Source organism: Myotis lucifugus, unplaced genomic scaffold (genome assembly GCF_000147115.1).
Source record: "Myotis lucifugus unplaced genomic scaffold, Myoluc2.0 scaffold_116, whole genome shotgun sequence".
NCBI classification, from domain to species: domain Eukaryota; kingdom Metazoa; phylum Chordata; class Mammalia; order Chiroptera; family Vespertilionidae; genus Myotis; species Myotis lucifugus.
The window spans coordinates 1,185,718-1,205,482 of NW_005871164.1; the positions used below are offsets into that span (position 1 = coordinate 1,185,718).

The following is a 19,765-nucleotide window of genomic DNA, read 5'->3' on the forward strand; positions in this document are numbered from 1 at the left end:
GAGTCTTTGGTGGAAATTGAAGGTTGGGAGATGCCTTCTGGAAAAAGTCACAGGATAGGCCCCAGAGTTATACTAGAAAAGCATGATGGGAGAAATGTACGTGCATGGGAATTTTTGATTCTATTAGCCAGTCATGTTTATATATACTTTCTGAAATTTTAGCATTTATTAACAATATTTGTGCTTAAAAATATTATTTGAACTTATTTATAATTGACATGTTGTATAATAGGAACTATATCTGATTACTAGTATACTTAGATTTATTTTCAGATATATTTAGGAATTATACATTTTTTATATGGGCAATTTTCTTTGTTAATAGGTGTCTTCATTTTTAAAAATTATCTTCTTAGCTTCTTGGAAATCCAGTAGTAAGTTTTATAGTGTGTGGCAACATGCACCTGCATTGTTAAAAGTGAACTTTCCTTTAAAAGTCATTTAGGGTTTTACCTACCTTTATAAAGTTTGCTTTAATTCAGTTATAGGGTTTTTAGTTGAATATTCATGAAATCATTCTATCAACTAGATCTACATTTTAGCTCTCATTATTCATAAGTTTTTCTGGTCGTGAGTCATTTAAGTGCATTGTGGCTTTTCTAGATTAGAAAATGTTCTAAGATTTTGTTATACCAATAATTTGATAACAGCATGAAGGCTTTTTATTTTCTCTGACTGATCTTCCCTGGCATTCTTAGGCTGACTCAGCCTGTGGGTTGTACCGTGCACTCAGGATGTGCATGTTAAATTGTCAGTTATTGTTCATGTGTTATACATTGTGAGTCCCTCATAAAAAACATCATTCTCACAAAACCCCTTTGCTCTGTCTAATGGTGGTATGAAGTGAAATAGTATATGTTTCCCACCAGAGGGAGTTCTTAGTTGAATCTAGGTGGTAAAGGTAAACTGAAAGAGAAGAATGATTTTTTTTTTTGTAACTTTATGGCATCTCATTATTTTTAAATTTCTTGACAACCCTCATAAAATGATGGGTTGGAGGGTCTGACTTGATGGCTGAGGGCTCTGCACCACTGAGGCTTAGCTTGCTGCTCGTCTTCTCTGGCTCACATTTGTCACATTCCTGTTCGTAGTCTTTATTTTACTTTTGAAATGTTTTTGTTACTAGATGATCAAGCTCATTTTAAGCATCAGGATTAAAATTTGTTGCCAATTGTTAATAAAAGGTTTATAGAAGTTGAAGTTAAGAGTTTAATCTGTTTTTAATACTGTCTTAAGAACTGTAACAACACAACATATCACAACTAGACCATAACATACTTTTTTAAAATTTGAGTTTTTAAGATGACTTCAGAAACTGAAGGGCAGGATCAACTTGAGATAAATAGTAATCAGTGAAGGGGAAATGGGCAACGTGATCCGTAAGACAAAAGCTTAGAGTTTCATAATTCTGTTCTCAGCCATACTGTGCCTAATAAGTGAAAAGCATGCCTTTCTGGCTTTCCTTTAGGCTGTTTCCCAAGTGAGAAATATTTTTGTTGGTAATTTAAGCAAGTGGTTAAGATGTTGAAGTCCTGAGTCCTTTTTAATAATAATATACTTACTAATGTATTGTCAGTACTTAGTATTACTAGTATTTTCTTGGCTTGTTAACTTATTCCCGTAACTTTTCATAAATGGGAAACTTACATTAAAGGGGAAAATCGTCTTCATAATAATGATTGTGTTTTTTTTCTACCTTTTATTTTTAGGTGCAGTTTTCTTGGTTATTTTTTGCAGGCGCTATTCCTGTATTTTTTTCATTTTTTATTGTAACTCTCCTATGCCATTATAATAATTGGGATCCTGTGATGGTGGGAATCAGAAGAATTTTTGCCTTTATATGCAGAAAACATCGAATTCAGAGGTAGATTCAGCTACAATATAATTTTTAAACAAATAATGTTTGCTAAATAAAATGGGAATCATATCATGCTGGCCTAAATTTTAGAGATTTTGTGAATTATTGAAAGATTATAATTATATATGTACTATGCCAGGCAAAATTAAAATAATTTGTTCAGATCCTTAGGTTATAAGATAGTTTCTTCACAACTACTTTTAAAAAATGTTTTGATTTACAGGTAAAACTAAAGTTCTTACTGTTTTGCTATAACACATTTAAATGTAGAGAACTCTTACTGGTTTTAATAAAATATGATAACATTGCCTCAAGATTTTTTCAATTTTTTTAAACAGAGAAAGCTTTCATATTCTATTATAGAAAGAACTTGAGACAAGTTGTTGAGAAATTTTGCCCTAGTCTTAGTTCTGACCACACAGCTTCAGCCATCTGTATGGATCATTTTTAAGGGTTCCTTTTAGCTCTAAAGCTTTCCTTAACTGTTGCCTTTTTTTTAAGGGTTTCAGAAGACAGTGAACAGTGTGAGAGTCTTATTCCTATGCACAGTGTTGCTCAGGAGGATGGAGCTAGCTAGCTGTTGTCAGTCGTCCAGGTTTGTATGTTAGCTGGTCTTAGTGTTGACTAATTCTAATTCTTGTATTGCTTATATACAAAATTGAATTTCCGTAATTAGTTGTTTGAGAGGCTATACAACCAAGAGGCTAATGGAGTCAAACTGCCTGGGTTTCATTTCCAGCTTCACCATGTAATAGCTCTGTGACCTTAAACAAGGTTCCTAACCTCTCTGTGCCTCAGTTTTCTTATTTGTGGAAATGGGGTTATAATAGAAATTCCCTCATTATTAAGGGAGTATTAAACATAAGTTTAAACTTCATAAGTTTAAAGTACATACAATATTAGTGCCTGACTCAAACTAAGTGATTCCAAGTTTTAACTATTACTTTTATTCGTATCCACCATCATCATTTTACTTATGATCTACTTTAGAAACATGTTTTTTCTCTAAGTATAACATTCAGAAAAAATGCAATACTTGGATATGTATTCAGTCTTTTCGTTATGCATGTGTTACTATAACTGGCCCAGTATATATCCTGATTCTCTGACTGCTTTTTCATTTAACGATGTTTGAAGAACATTTCCCCAGTTTTTAAAAATTTTAAGAAATATTATCTTTTATATTTCTTATATGAATGAAAAAGTACATTACATTTTATATTTTGCTGAATGAATGTTTAAAATATATCTGACATATGTCTTTGTCAGGTACAAAAGTGATTATTTATTTAGAATGAGAGATCATAATAAGTTACTGAAATTCTGGGCATGCAGGCTTTTTTTTTTCTGAGATAACTTTAGGCAGCTGAGATTGAAATGTGTCCTAATTGCAACTGGGGGTTCCCCTCCTCACATAGAACATCGAGAAACTCTTGTCAACTCCTTGTAATCACATGGACCTTGAAACTTAAGTAAATTCCTCATGTTAAATTCATATACAAACTAATTGTCTTGGTTTTGTGTTTTTCTGTGATTGGTCATTTTCCTTTTGTTATGATGGTTATACATGCCCGTAGTTCAAAAGGGTTCGAGTTCTACATGACATCTTATACAAAGGAGCTCTCCCTGCTCTGCACTATCTATCCTGTGTTCACTCTTTTCCCATCTCAGGAATCACTTTAAACTCTTAGTGGAGTCTTTGGTATTTTCCTCCCTGGCGCTCTAAAGTACCATGCCTATACTTCTGTTTCTTGCTTTCTTGGTTTTAGGCATATTCAGTTGATTTTCCCACTATGGTAAATGAGGATGGTTTACTTTCAAGTGCCTCCTTCCTCTGTTCTCACCCCACTTGCCTATTTGCCAACCCTATATAACTCCTTCCTTCTTATCAACCCAGTATCAATAATGCATAATTTTGTGTAGATCTATAGTCAACTTTTACATTGTTATGACTATGCAAATGTTGTTTTTATCTGAGCCATATAGGATTGTGCTTGGCATTTCCCCAATCCAGAGACCCTCTGTTACTACTTTTTCTTTTAGGAATAAGCCTCTTCTGGGAGGCACCAACTGTGAAAAATAAAAGGAGGGCATCTGGTTTTCTAACTGCTTTTTCTATAAAATTTGCACCAGTCTGCTTGTTTTTAGTCGTGTCTTCATTTTAGAGAGATAGCTGGTCAATTTCTCTACTGCTAGCTAAGAGTTAGCCACTATTTTCTTGTCTCTGCTCTTCTCTTTGTCCACATGGTTTATTCCTTTTAAAAAATCCCTTTATTGTCTTTTTACTGAGATTCTTAGGGACAGAGTGGAACTAATATGTGTTTATTTGCTATCTTTAAATTAAAAAAATACACGTAGTTATTCTTTAAAGCTTTTTATTGCTATGACATACATTTTCCCTCCCTAGTATGCTGTGCATTATCCCCGTACTCACACTTAAGTTTCAATATTAATGGAAGTGAGATCTGGATAAAGGGGAGATAGTGAAGACAAAAGAAAATGGGCTACAATAAAGCAATAAAGTAGGACAGGTTGGGCAGGAGTCTGTCCCAATGCGGGTAATGGTGGAATACACCATGATTAAACTTATTACATGATCTTTAAGTAGTGTTGGGTGTCAGCCTTTGACACTGCTATAGAGCTCAATTACATGTGTTCCTAGGACTCACCTCAAGTTCATATATCCAGTTATATATACTAGATAGATTGTGTTTGATGTATATTTCAATGTTAAGATAATTTGCTTTTTAAAATATAAACTATAGAAAATTAAAGCTATGATAGCTGTTATCTAATGATTTTGTGTTTGCTTTTATTTTCAGCTTGACAAATGGAACATTATATAGCGAAGAGACAATCTCTGGCAAGGTTTTGGAGAAAAATGTTTCAGTGCCTAGTCTGAAAAATAACATTTTCAGTTCTTTGGAACTCTAAAATATATTTTCCTCATATTGGTGTTCTTCATTTTCATAATGAAGTTCTTTGCTATATAGCTGTGTACACATCACTACAGTTATAGGAAGTTTCAGTCCACAGTCTGTCTAAAGGACCACCTGCCTTATACATCTCAAGGAATTCAGCTGATGAAATAATCTGAACTAATCAAGGGATAAAATCCTAATGTTTGGAGATTTTATCTTCACCTATTATTTGTTAAATGCTGGACTGTATTATGAAAATGTTTTCAAGAAATTGTTTAGTATGTAGATCAGTGTTTGTATAGGTAAAATGCTAAATTAAGCTGCCTATAATAGGTACAGATTATATTTCTGAGTTTTGTAGAATATTGCAAATTAACACAAAAATGTTTAATTTATGTGACAAGTATATTTACACAAATTTGGTTAGACTTCAGAAAGAATATTTGAGAAAAGATCTGGTTCACTTACACTACATATACTGTGTTATCCTTTCATAGCATTAGGTGCCTTGTATTTTAAATCTGTGACAAACCATGACAAATTTTTAAAGGGGAAATATTGTAAAATGAAGAATCATGTATTTCTAAAGCCTGTATTGCTGTAAATTTAATTGATAAAGCTCTGCTTAATTTAGAGTTTTGAAGAAATATTCTCTCTTCAATTAAGACATTTTCATAATGGAATGACTTAAATTGAAGTGATAAAAGAGTATTATGAAAATAAAGTGTTTATATATATGTGTGTATTATAGATCTATCAGTTGGTTTCTGATTTTTTTTTCACATAAAAATGTGCCACATTACTATGGAACTGGATGCCTCTTCTTTATATAATTCTAGGTTTTTTAAAAAATAATTTTTTAATGGATAAAATACCAAAGAAGGAAGGCAAGAAGAAATTCTTATTAAATTACATTTAAAATGAATCTACCAAGTTTAAATTAATTATAAAATACTCCTAATTTTAACTCCTATACTTAGGTCTTATATATCCATATTGTGCAACTGTTCCTGGATTCTCATCACTGTAGACATTGGGAATGAACGTATGTCTCAGGATTCATCCAGGCTTTTCAAGTTCATTACTCTGCAAAATTTCTTATCAATATTTAAAAAATTCCCTTTGCTATGTTTAGCTTCAGTTTGTGTTATTCACATTCTTTTAAAAAAATCTTTATTGTTGAACATACTACATATGTCCCCTTTTTTCCCAATTGACCCCTTTAGCCTGCCCTGCTCCATGCCTCTCCCTCCCCCCCCACCCCCCCAGGCCTTCACCACCCTATTATCTGTATCCATGGGTTATGCATATATGCGTACAAGTTCTTTGGTTGGTCACTCCCACCCACCCACCTTCCCACACCTTCCCTCTGAGATTTCTCAGTCTGTTCCATGCTTCCATGTCTCTGGATCCACTCTCTTCTTAAAAGTGCTTTAGTGTTACCATGAGTCTGTAATGAAGTTTAACCCTCTTTCTGCCTGTTCTGAGAACTCATATTAATTTAAGATTGTGTATGATATCACATTTTAAAAACAGATGACTGCTTTCCTATTTGGTACCACCAATAATTCTTTCTTTTTTTTAAATATATTTTATTGATTTTTTACAGAGAGGAAGGGAGAGAGATAGAGAGTTAGAAACATCGATCAGCTGCCTCCTGCACATCTCCTACTGGGGATGTGCCCGCAACCCAGGTACATGCCCTTGACCGGAATCGAACCTGGGACCTTTCAGTCCGCAGGCCGACGCTCTATCCACTGAGCCAAACCGGTTTCGGCAATAATTCTTGTTAAGCTAAAAGTAATACTGATTTTGTTAGCTTTACACAAGGTTAAGGCATGTAAAGAGTGGGGACTTCTAAGGAATTTTCTCCTCAAAAGAACTTATTGAAGGAACATTTCAATCACTCAAAGACTAATTTTGGTTGAAGTTTATTATCTAGCCACCTCTGCTTTTTGTTTTTGCTGTTTTGACAGTTCACCAATACCTTCAGCAGTTTAGAGGGTAAGTAGTTGAAACTGGAAGTGACATTTAAATTTTAATTTATTTAGGTAGGAAAAGAGGTTGAACTTAGAACTTTTGGTTCTTCATGTGGCCTATGTTCACATCTTACAGATCGTGTGTTCTCACTCAGGATTCGGGGAGTATTAAGCCTTCTTTAACGTGCTGGATAGATCTTGAGGAGGACTTCTTGTAGGCAGCTGCTCAGCTGTTTTATTGTCGAAGAACAACTGTAGAAGGAAGCACCATTAAATTGCTTAACTGAAGTAAGAATTACTGCTGTTTGCTTGCCCACCTATTGTTTTTCCTCTCATGTTTTATTTATCTGACTGATTTTGTATTTGGTTACTGTACCTAGAGTGAGCAGCACTGAGGACGACTTCCTGCACCTTTGTAGTTAAGGGTTCATCTTCTCGAGATAAAGTTGTGATGGAGTACTTGCACTCTGTGATTCCCCAGAAATGTAGGCATCAAGCCCTAGGATCATAGCAGCCACCTGGCAGGCCTCTGGAAATGCTGGGGAGATTGCATCCTCTTTGAGCAGTGTTGGCTCATGTTTATGTTTTTCTGAATCTAAAGATACAAAGAGATTCTAATACCTCGTTGCAGTCTTCTTTTCTTCCCATACATAATTTAAATCTCATTATTATATAATGCTTCGAATGATGCCCTTGACTGAAGGAAGTTTGCTGTTTTCTCAAAGACTTTCTGTTACCGAACATTAGAATCTCTACTAAAACAAAACTGAAAGAAAAGGCAGCCTTGGAATTTCTTAGATGAATGCTTTTTGGAGCTTAGAAAGGCTATTTAGATGTATGTAATGCACCCATTTTTATTCTTTTAAGTAAATTTTGATTTTTTTAAAAAATTGAAATATTGGCTTCTATCAGCCTGACTTAATTATAGAGTAAACCAATTTCCCCTCTGAAAGCTGATAAATAAAATTCATTGTTGCTATAGATGTGAACTTAGGGGTTAAATGTGGATATTCTCAAAGGTGTGAGGCTTGTTTCAGGAAGAATGTTAATGCTCCCTTTGCAATCAGTCATGCAGAGCCCAATTTGGGGTTGCAGAATATGACTTCAGTGGAAGCCAAGGTTTTTCATAATGCACTGTGGTCAGGTCTAGCACAAATTCTCTGTGTGCTGGTTGAAGAAACACAATTCAAAGGCAATAAACTAGGAATTAGAAATGTTTTTTTTTCCATAATCATACCAGCAAATAAATAAAATGTTATTTTAAGTATTTCCAGTTGTAATCCTGTTTCATTTCTCTCTGCTTTTGAGATATTTATTACTAAATACTATTTTAGGAAAAATTCACAGAAATAACAGATGAATATTATCTGTGATATCTGCAGATTTGACTTATATAGCTAACATATTGTGTGCTGGATTTTTAACAATGACATGACATATATGAGCGTTTCAGTTTACAGAATTTGAAGTTCTATTGTAATGTTTAAGTATCCAAACTTCCATTTAGATAACTGAGGTACCTTTTTAGAGTTACAATAGTTAGACCCACATTTCCTTCTTTTTATGGTATTAGCCTCATGCATCTGTACAAAAATTTATAATACAGTGTTTCATAGTTTTTGTACTGAGATATTTCCTATATTAACATTTTATAGTATATTCTTAATCTCCTTTGGCTAGTGAATTAAAGCTGAATTTGTCTAATATCAGCATACTGTGATTTGTATCTATATATATAAAAGCCTAAGCGACCGTTAGGACCAAACAACCGGACAACCAGCCGGTAGCTATGATGCGCACTGACCACCAGGGGGAAGACACTTAATGCAGGAGCTGCCCCTGGTGGTCAGTGCGCTCCCACAGCCAACCTCCTGCGGCTGGCTAACTTCCCAATCGGGGCAGCCAGCCAACCTCCCGCAATCCCTCCCCCACAGCTGACTGGCCCCAATCGGCCCCCATCGCTGGCCAGGCCAAGGGACCCCACCTGCACGAATTCATGTACCAGGCCTCTAGTGTTTACATAAAATGAGAGGGCATCGTTCTGACCAAGTTGCAGCATTAAAACTTTATCTGATGGGTCTATGTTGAGTAATCAGCCCTGTGTGCAAACACTCAGGGAAGGAATAGTATAGAAATCATTTTATATAAAAGCTCCAGTACCAGACCCAGAAGGCCAGAGGTAAGGGAAAGATGAAATATTTATGATAAATTAAGGAAACAGTCTTAGATATAGTCTCCTTGGTGTAGATAATTTAATGCAGATTTTTACCTCAAGTTTGTTACTAAATCTGATAATTTTATTCCTCCATCTGTTTAATAAAAAAATATTTCAGACCCTGGAGTATTTAAAATTTAAACATGAAATTAATTTTAATTTCTGCTAATGTTACTAATTCTGTTATAATTTGGGGTCAAAACAATCCCATTTTTGGAGGTAATTTGAAACTGCTTATTCATATACTATGTAATCCGGGAAATTTATACTATGAAGAACCTAATGTAAAATATGCATGATATATTTTAATGCATTGTTTGTGTAAAATCATTTGCATATTCTATTATAGTATTTCCTAATCTCAGTAAAAATACACAAGCCAAGATCCATCTTTGTACAAGCCAGTATTTGATTTCTAGTTTTCTTTATTAAAACATTTCCACTCATTCTTTCATGCCTCGATGTCTAAGATGTATCTCAGGTATCTGATAAGTTAGATCTTCCTGTGAACAACATGGTCAGCTTTGAGAGACCAAACATGCTCAGTGAGTTGCATCTTCCACATGTTAAAGTCTAAAGCCAACGTAAAAGCTGAAGTTCTGGAATAATGTATTCTTGGGGAGGTTTCCTGGAGGAGATCCATATTCCATTTTGTGATAAGGCCACTCCAATGAGTTTTTCTCTAAGTTGGAATAGCTCACTCTTTTACTGAGTATTGTAGCAGTCAGGGTTCTACCAAGAAAAGAAAAACTACTTGAGGATTTTAAACAGGGAATTTAAAACAATTGATTGCTCAGCGTTAAAAGAGCTGAGAGGACAGGCAAAAGACTGAGGTCACTCAAATTAGTAACAGCAGGAAGCCAGTACTATCCCGATGCTAAGTGGACAAAGGAAGGAAGTGGGGCAAAGCTCAAGGCCAGGGTCACGCAAAGGAAGCCAAACTGTAGCAGAGGAGAGCAGGGTCTTAGAGGTGAGGCAGCTGATGGCAAAGCAGAACTCTGGCTTCTCTTCCTTCTGTCATTGACTCCGGTTGGCAGCACCTGACTGGAAGCCAGAGGCCCCAGGAGCTTGGGAAGTGCGGCCTGTAGGTGTCAGGGAGCCAGAGTCCACAGGCCCAGACCCGGCCCAGCACTGAGGAGCTGGCTTGCACTGGGAGGCCAGGTTGTGTAGAGAACGCATATCCTTAAGGAATAGAATCAACAGATGAAGATGACAGTACAAGAAATACTCTGGAAGCAAGATTGGCTTTGTCTCCAGTCCACTCCAGAGAGAGGATTTGGAGGAAATGCCTGTCTTGGACTTCCATTTCTCGTTCACATCCCTCCTCTACTCCCCACTCCCTCCTTTCCTTTTTCCTTCTCTCCCCCAAACAGGGCTAGTGGGAAATGTGAGAAACAGTATTGCTTTTTATAAATCAAACATGAAAATAGAACATGAAAAGAATGTGTAGTGCCTGACAGGAAGAGCTAAAGCATTCAGGATACTACAGTCATGGAAGTGTTGGGAAAGAGGAAGCAATTTCTTAAATGACTCATGAAAGATAGAAAATAAAACCTTAAGAAATTAGTGTTCTCAAAACTTTATTTAGAACTTCATCTACCTAATTACTTAGAAAAGTCGCTTAATTTTACTTCATCCCTCACCTTTAGAGAAAAAAAGTGTAAACCAGTTCACAAATTATAGGATCACTGTTTTACCACTGGAAGCATCTCTACAGACTATCTAGTGACAGAATTAGGGTGACCATGTGTCCCAGTTTGTTAAGGACAGTCCCAGTTTACATCTGCTTCCTAGTATAATTATTAATAGTGCCTCCTTTCACTCAAAACTGTCATAGTTTAGGTAAAAAGTTATATGACCATCTGACCACCCTAGTATACCTGTTTCTGACAGCTCGGCCTGACAAATTTCACCCTTTCTGGACTCCAATCGCTTGTTCTTTGCACTAGACCCATATGCTTGCTTAAAGGACAATTTCTGGCCAACAGGCTGGGGGCTCTTGCTCAGGATGCTGAGTCTTACCTGGTATTCGTTTCCCCCCTGAAGTGGAATGCTAGGGTTCTTCATGGAGGTTAAGCGAGGAACCAGATTATTCATACCAATTAGCCACTAGATTGTTGACCCAAATTTTCCTTCCTAAGGCCAAAAACCAGTTATTAGCAAGAAATAAGAATTAACAAATATGTATTTTTATTTTTCAGCTCTATTGAGGTATAATTGAAGAAATAAATTGTAACATTTAAATTGTACAATGTGGTGATTTGATATTTGTATTCATTGTGAAAGGATTCTCACCATCAAATGAATTAACATGACCATCACCGCACACACTAACCCTTTCTGTGTGTGAAAACTTTTAAGATCTACTCTCATCAAATTTCAATTATACAATAAAGTATTATCAACTATACTCACCATGCTATACTTTAGATCCTTAGAACTTATTCATTTTATAAATGAAAGTCTGTACCTCTTACCAATTTCTACTTATTTCCCCCACTTCCCAGCCCTTAATTTTCTATTTCTATGAGTTTGACTTTATTTTTATTTCCCACATATAAGTGAGAGCATACAGTAATTGTCTTTCTTCTGTCTGGTTTATTTCACTTAGCATAATGCTCTTTAGGTTCATCTATGTCACAAATGGCAGGACTGCCTTCCTTTTTAAGTGTGAATAATACACACACACACACACACACACACACACATCTTCATTCATCCATCAGCAGACATTTAAGTTGTTTTCATACATTGGCTATTGCAAATAATGTTGCAATGAATATGGGAGTACAGATATCTCTTTGAAGTAGTGATTTTATTTCTCTAGATATATATCCAGAAGTGACATTGCTGATTTATATGGTAATTATACAGTATGTTTAATTTCCTGAGAAACCTCCTTACTGTTTTTCATAGTGGCTATATCAGTTTACATTCCCACCAAACGTCTTCTCTACACATACTCACCAGCTTTTATCTTTAAAAATATATATATATTTTTATTGATTTCAGAGAGGAAGGGAGAGGGAGAGAGAAACATGAATGATGAGAGAGAATCACTGATCGGCTGCCTCCTGCATACCCCACACTGGGGATTGAGCCCAAAACCCAGGCATGTGACCTGACTGTGAATGGAACCTCGACTTCCTGGTTCATAGGTTGTCAACCACGGAGCCACACCATCAGCGTTTATCTTCTGTCTTTTCAGTAATAGTCATCCTAACAGGTGTGAGGGGAAAATTCATTGTGGTTTCAATTTGCATTTCCCTGATGATTAGTGATGTTGAACATCTTTCATATACCCATTTATACATCTCTTTTGGAAAAATGTTTGTTCAGGTCCTTTGCCTGTATTTAAATTGGGTTATTTGTTTTTGTTTTGTTTTTACTGTTGAATTGTATTAGTTCCTTATGTATTTTGGATATTAACTTCTAATTGGATATATGGTTTGCACACATTTTTCTCAGATGTCCTTATATTTTGTTAAGGTTTTCTTTGCTGTGCAGAAGCTTTTTAGTTTGATGTAGTCCCACTTGTTTGTTTTTGCTTTTGGTGTCAAACCAAAAAGTCATTGTCTAGGCCCATTTCAATTCCTATGTTTTCTTTTAGTGTTTTGCAGTTTCAGGTCTTATGTTCAAGTCCTTAATCGATTTTGAGTTGAAATTTTTAAAAAATATATTTTGATTTTTTACAGAGAGGAAGGGAGAGGGATAGAGAGTTAGAAACATTGATGAGAGAGAAACAGATCAGCTGCCTCCTGCACACTTCCTACTGGGAATGTGTCCGCAACCAAGATACATGCCCTCGACCGGAATTGAACCTGGGACCCTTGAGTCCGCAGGCCGGCGCTCTATCCACTGAGCCAAACCAGTTAGGGCAAGAGTTGAATTTTTGAGTATTGTAAGATAGTGGTGGATTTTATTCTTTTGCGTGTGGATGTCCAGCTTTCCCAACAGCACTGATGGAAAAGACTATCCTTTCCCTATTCTGTATTCTGGGTACCATTGCCAAAAATTAGTTTACCATATGTGTGTGGATTTATTTCTGTTTCAATATCTATGTGTGTGTTTTTATGCTGATACATGCTCTTTTGATTACTGTAGCTTTGTAATATTGTTTGAAATCAGGAAATGTGATGCCTCTAGCTTTGCTGTTCTTGCTCAAGATTGCTTTGGCTATTTGGAGTCTCTTGTGGTTCCACAGGAATTTTAGGATTTTTTTTTCTTTCTATTTCTGAGAAGAATGCCATTGGAATTTTGATAGAAATTGTATTGAGTCAGTAGATCATTTGGGGTAGTGTGGACAATTAATTCTTCCAATTCATGAATACAGAATATATTTTAATTTATTTGTGTCTTTTTCAATTTCTTTAATCACTATCTTATAGTTTTTAGTGTACAGGTCATTCACCTCTTTGGTTAAATTTATTTCTAAATATTTGATTTTTTGATGCTATTGTAAATGGAATTGTTTTCCTAATTTTTATTTGCAGGATTTTATTGTTAGTGTTTAGAAAAACACCTGATTTTTGTACATTGCTGCCTTGTTTAGCATGTTCCTGCAAGACTCCTGAATGCTGAGGCCTGTTGGATGTGAGAGGTCGGGGACTGTGGGCCTGACCCTTGTATAGCAGCCGTAAAAGTCGGGGCACTATATGTGTGGTCCAAATGCTTTGCTCTCCAGGGGCAAGCTGGGAGTTTGGGGTTCCCTCCTGATTATAAGGTGCTCTGCTGGGCGTGGGGTTTGTGGTGAGAGTGTATCTCAGCCCTTCCTACCCATTTGGTGTATTTTCTTAATCATAATGTGCTGCAACCTTCAAGGCGGGGTTCAGGATCTGAAGGAGGGGCCGACGCACAAATGAAAATGCTAGACAAGAAACATGAATTTAGAAGGCATTGGGGGCCAGTGGAGCCTCTTTCTTGAAGAGACACACCGAGACCTGGGCTTAATCTGCTTTTTATGCAGTTTTAGATACACATCTTGCCCTCAGTAAAGCACGGCAAACAGAAGCAGACAGACCATCTCTAAGGTCAGTAAAGATCAGTAAAGATCCAGTAAACATTTACTTGGAGGCTATCAGGTCAGGAAATTGCTTCGAGCCATCACTATCTCTACATGAACAATCGGTGCTTAGTGTCAGCCCTGCTAACACTCAAGGTCCATCAGCCTTCCGTGTTCCTTGGTGCACTCTCATGATAGTATTGGAAAGTGGTGGCTTCCCACAATAATGTGCAGGGCATATTGAGTGTAGGGGTCACTCAACTAGTTCTGGATTTCACTCACAAGGAATTGATTCATGTGTGGCTGTGTATTTGGTGTGTCCCAAGGGGGAGGAAAGTCACGCGCCTTCTGTACAACCATCTTGGCGAGGTCCTCAGCGTGACATTCTTAAGTGGCAATATCTTCTCCTTTGGGCCACACAGGCCTTCCTCTTGTTTGAGCAGCCCCATTTGAATCTCGCTGAACACCACAGTATTTGGTTTTAATTGGCACTGAAAAGAAACACAATCAAATCTAGCCACATTGACCCAAATCACCTGCTGAGGAAACTTAAAATATTCAGTGGATACTGTTTTCATAGTAAGGAAAAAGCCTTGATAGGTAAGCCACTCTACCTTCAACAGAAAATAGCATGTAACATGCTTTTGTTAAATGACCAGCTACTGCACCATCTCTTAGTGTCTTGAATCCCAGGAAGACCTGAAACCTAATCAAGATGGTGAGTCCTAAAAACAGGTGGGTGCATTTTAAAATTGGTGTAATGAGGGAGCAGCTATCACTTCCTAGAACTACCAGGAAACATTTCTGGCAAATACCTGGAAAGAATGCAAATAGGCCCATGAGGGGAATATAAACTATGTGAGCATAGGGAAAGAAAGAATACAAGAAAGGTACTCAGTGAGCAGTGTGAAAATATGATCATGTGCTTTAACAACATCAATTATGAAAGTTCTGTAAATGTGATGGAGAGAAAAAGAAGAGTGACTTTGACCGACAGCATCAGTCAGACCTGAAAAAATCCCCAGAAGTTCAACCAAGTGCATTGAAGCACTTCAACAATTAAAGTAGGGCATAGCTACGAGACCTCTCCTTTTGGGTGCATTTAATTCAGAGCTGTAGTATTAGCCCTATGTTCTTGGATAGTGTTGAGAAACCACTCCATCTTGGGTGTACTTATGTGAATGTGAATTTTCAACTCATTAAACTTTTTCTTGACACTTTACCTTAGATGCATTTTTAAGTATACCTGTCTGAAACTATTTCTCATTTCAAGTCCTGCTGAATATTAGTGTCCTATGCAGTTAGTTTAATGGGTGTCCAATACAAAACAAAATAAAACATAGGAATAAAAGCTGATTCTATGGTCAAATAAACTGGGAAACGTGCTCACATGTTCCTGTTTCACTTTACGGTCCTGTGGTCATGGTAAAATCCTATATAAATGATGACTTCCCAAAGGGGATGAGGTCCAATTTTCAGTTTTCTTCAAACTTATTTGATCACTGATCCCCCGATAAGGCCTTGCTTTTTTGCTGAACATTTATCCATATAGAGAGAGATGCTTTTGTTCCACAAAATATGGTTTAGAAAATGCTGATATTGAGGATGGCAAATGGCTGACAAAAGATCAGGAATCTTCATGTATTTTTGCATCAGTTTGAGTTTGGGATAGAAGAAACGTGTCCTCTCCTGAGATAATGATAGGGCTGAATGGATGACATGTTTCCCGGCACAGATGGCTGATTTTGGGTGCCCTGGCAACCAACTTTGCATCCCTAATAAATACAAAGTACTTTCACCTTCAGCATGTAGTAAAACATCACACAGCATGAGACTGATAAACAATTCAAAAATATCTCCTATTCCTTTAAAATTAGATTCAGAAGAACCTGAAGAAGCTTTGCAATTATTGCCAAAACGTTTCAGAGGGCGTTAGGTTAACTGAAGCTGGAAGAGGGCAGGAAAGGAGGTAGGTGGCCCCTTCTAGCCCTCCCCGCACCCCCCCACCCCAGGCCTTCACACCCTATTGTCTGTGGCCATGGGTTATGCATATAGGTTCTTTAGTTAATCTCTTCCCACGCCCCACTCGGCCCTCCCCACTTACCCCCACCCACCTCCAGCCTTCCCAACAGGAACAATAACTTTATGAAATCCAGAACTTTATATAATACATTGTTTTCTTTGGTGAAGTTTTACTGTAAGATCTGTTGGGCTTAGTAAAGGAGACAAAGGGATAAAGGTCAGGACCTGGGGGGAGGGGTGGTGTTTGTTTTTTACGTATGATTACAACTCACATAGGTTAAACTTTCAGCTAGATTTTGTTCAGCAGGAACCTTAGCTATTGAAAATAATTCTACCTGCATCTTAATTTTGCTTCCTCAACAAATATGTTAAGCATTGTTTATTATTTCTATTTTATTTTATTTTTCTGTCAGGAGTGGGATTCAAACACATGCCTCCGTAGGAGATGTTAAGCATTTTTTAAAATCTACCTTTAGCCCTGGCAGGTGTTGCTCAGTGGTTAGAGTGTTGGCCCATGCACTGAAGGGTTGTGGGTTTGATTCAGGTCAAGGGCACATACCTGGGTTGCAGGTTTGATCCCCCCACCCTGATTGGGGCATGTGTGGGAGGCACCAATGGATGTGTCTCTCTCACATAGATGTTTTTCTCTCTCTCTCTCTCTCTCTCTCTCTCTCTCTCTCTCTCTCTCTCCTCTCTCCTTCCCTTCCAGTCTCTTTAAAAATCAATGGAAAAGATATTCTCATGAGGATTAACAAAAAAAAATCTATTCCAATTCAATAAATACTTGTATGGATACCTACTACAGTGGGGCCTTGACTTACAAGTTTAATTCGTTCTGAGACCGAGCTCATTAAGGAGCTCGTTAACTCAAATTACTCTGTCAACTCAAAGCAAAAAATCAGCGGAGAGACAGCTGGTATCTCAAAAACCTCGTTAGTCGTTAGTCGGGACACTCGTAAGTCAAGGCCCCACTGTATTTGTATTTCAGTGAATACATTCATGAATAAGTTTGTAATCTCAAGGAGTTTATGATCTTTGGGGGGACGATGATAAGAAAAGTATTTTTAAAAACAATAAAAATAAACAAGTTACAGTAGTTGCCCGTTAGAGAGGGAAGGGTGTCCTAACCATCGAGGGGTGAGGAAAGGCTTTCACAGAAGTGGCATTTGAGATGGACCTTGAAGGTTAAGGTTCAATTTTGAGAGGTGTGGTTGGTAGGCAGGAAACAGAAAGCAAACAACTGCATAGAGTTTGAAAAATTTGTGAGTGAGGAAAAGCAAGTCATCCAGTTTGGCAGGAGGCGGAGTAGGTGCTAGGGAGCAGTGGGAGACAGAGTTAGAAAAGCAAATTGTGAGGTACGGGCTTGCAGCGTCGGGCTGCAGGATAAAGGGCTCTCCACATCACAATCATACCACAAGCTACCTCTCACCTACATTTCGTTTCCATTGTGGGTTGTGTGCAGCTCTGCTCCTGGCACGGCCCAGGCTGGAGCAGCAGCCCCTCTGGGATACCATCAGTCCTGCTGTGGGAAGAATACTCGGAACTGTGCAAAAGCTGCCCTGAGTGAACGGGGCAGGCATCACTTCGGCTCACGTTTCCTTTGCTAACGCAAGTCACGTGGCCAAGCCTGCCATCAATGGGGTAGGGCTATAAAGGAAGGCACAGGAGATATTTTGAACAATTTCCAAAAGCTTTGAAAACCAGTCTGAATCCTTTTCATTTAATTCTTTAGATGGTTGGTAGCTATAGCAAGTTTCTACAAGAGCGTATGGTTCGGTTAAAAAAAAATCAGGGTGGATTTTAGTGTATATGTGTATGTGTGTACATAACAAGATTACTTGTTATAAATGCAGGTCCAGGATTTCAGGAGGTCTAATTCAGGGTGCCCAGGAATCTGCACTTTTGCAAGCAGCCAGTTGAATAGTATGTAGGTGGTCCATGGACCTCCTTTATGAAACCCTGGGTTAAGGAAAGAATGGGGAGTGAACAGGTGCAGTGAGATGGGGCAGTGAGCGAGGAAATGGTAGGCTGTCTGTGGGTGCGAGGTCAAGGTGCAATGTGGGCACAGAGTTGGTGGCCAATACAGAGGCAGGTAGACACACTGGCAGAGGAAGGAGAGCAGGTAGAACTGGAACAGGTAAATGGAAGGATGGCAGAAACAACTGGGAAACCACAGCGACAGGGGCAAGTCTCCTCTGGAGGTGAGATGAAGACTATCAAGGGATCTTGATCTACACTGAGAAGTAGGAGGCAAGCCTATGTGATGCAAGTAATCGTTGTGAACTTTAAGAGAGCAAAGGTAATAATCAGAAAGTCGTAGGCAATGCAAGGAGCATAGGGCAGTTACCAAAAAAGTGTTGACTAAAACCTACCACATAAATTAGTTCTAGCATTGGGCCAGCAGGGGGCGCTAATGTCGCACATACGCTGGTTATTTGGGCTCAGCTTCCTAGACTGGTAAGCTAGCTAGCTCTTGTTGAGTAAGATTATTAACCCAATCTAAGTGCAGTATTTTGGGAGCTTCATTTATTGCTTTTATAGTTGTGAACCTTCATAGAAAGAACCGTTAAGGTTTCTCTTTAATTATTAAGGCATGTAGTGTTTTTTTTTAACTGCCAGTTCCTATAGTCAAAAGAAATTAATTTGTAGAGTTTAATGGAATTATAACCCATTGGAATAGAGGAGAAAAGACAGGGAAGTGCCTCTGTAGGATGACTCCTAGAAGGGGCGCTCCAGGTCTGGGGACACAGCATTGCACATGTTGTTCTGTGCTGTCTGCTTTCCTCCAGGGAGAGTGGGCCAGTGTACTGCAGCGATAATGCATGAGGGTCTTATTTCTTAACACTTCTGAAAGTCCACCGTACATGTAAGCTTTTGGAATTTTGAGGTAGTTTTAACTTGCATTTTTCTCTTGTGGGGGAAAACTTGAGATTAAAGACAAACTTACTTTTTTTCCCCCTGTGAACTATATTTTCATGTATATTCTTTCCCCCAATGTTTTACTGGTCTTTTCCTTATTGATTGATAGGAGCTCTTTTTATGAATTCAATCGCAGGTTTCGTTAACAATGGGATTAACAAATGGTGCTTTTCCATAGATGAATGGATGGCGAATGATGAATGGCCTTCAAAGCAATCCCTCCCCTACATGCACACTTGACTCACTAACCACATAACTTATTGGCATGTGTCTAGAAGGACTATTTTAAATCACCTTTGTATAGTCTGCTGTGTAGAAACATATACCTCAAGAGCGTCAAAGTTCTCTCATTTTATAGTTCATTTCAATATGGAGAAAAGGCACGAGATACATGGTGACGAGTCAGGTGAAGGTGGTGGCTGGCACATTTTTACTGGTACAATTGCCAAATGGCAGGTGGTGCTCTCGGAGTCCCGGGGCTTCAAATGGGGCGTTTTCAGAAAGTCCTGGATGTGCTAGACCAGGGGTCCTCAAACTTTGGGCCGCGGGCCACATGCAAATACAAATATTGTATTTGTTTCTGTTTTGTTTTTTTACTTCAAAATAAGGTATGTGCAGTGTGCATAGGAATTTGTTCATAGTTTTTTTTTAACTATAGTCTGGCCCTCCAACGGTCTGAGGGACAGTGAACTGGCCCCCTGTTTAAAAAGTTTGAGGACCCCTGTGCTAGACTGTGGTGACTGTCAAGATTCAGTGGGCTCTGAGTGAGGGCAATCATGAGAGCCCAGCGTGGATCCCCCACCACTCCCTGGCACTCACTCCTCAGTAATTACATTTGTTAGGTAAGAG

The 19,765-nt window shown here is 37.9% G+C and overlaps 1 protein-coding gene and 1 long non-coding RNA gene across 20 annotated transcripts in view; both read left to right on the plus strand.

Moving 5' to 3' along the window:
* Window positions 1-5,581, plus strand: part of SLC35F5 (solute carrier family 35 member F5) — a 40,178-nt gene extending 34,597 nt beyond the window's left edge. For 8 of the 19 annotated variants that reach the window (XR_002830440.1, XM_023757866.1, XM_023757868.1 and 5 more), the window contains 2 exons: window positions 1,710-1,864; window positions 4,681-5,581. Coding sequence is in view for 9 of the 19 variants with exons in the window: in XM_023757866.1 (XP_023613634.1) it covers window positions 1,710-1,864; window positions 4,681-4,792 (267 nt within the window). In the remaining 10 variants the exon portion in view is untranslated. Of the gene's footprint in view, window positions 1-1,709; window positions 1,865-2,359; window positions 2,454-4,680 lie in introns of those variants that run through there. The other 11 variants (XM_023757867.1, XM_006093462.3, XR_002830439.1 and 8 more) reach the window with 7 other exon arrangements.
* Window positions 5,582-6,471: 890 nt separating this feature from the next.
* On the plus strand, window positions 6,472-8,464 carry LOC111826984. The gene is made up of 2 exons (XR_002830449.1): window positions 6,472-7,046; window positions 7,139-8,464. It is a non-coding gene; the product is annotated as an uncharacterized LOC111826984 (long non-coding RNA).
* Window positions 8,465-19,765: the final 11,301 nt, after the last annotated feature.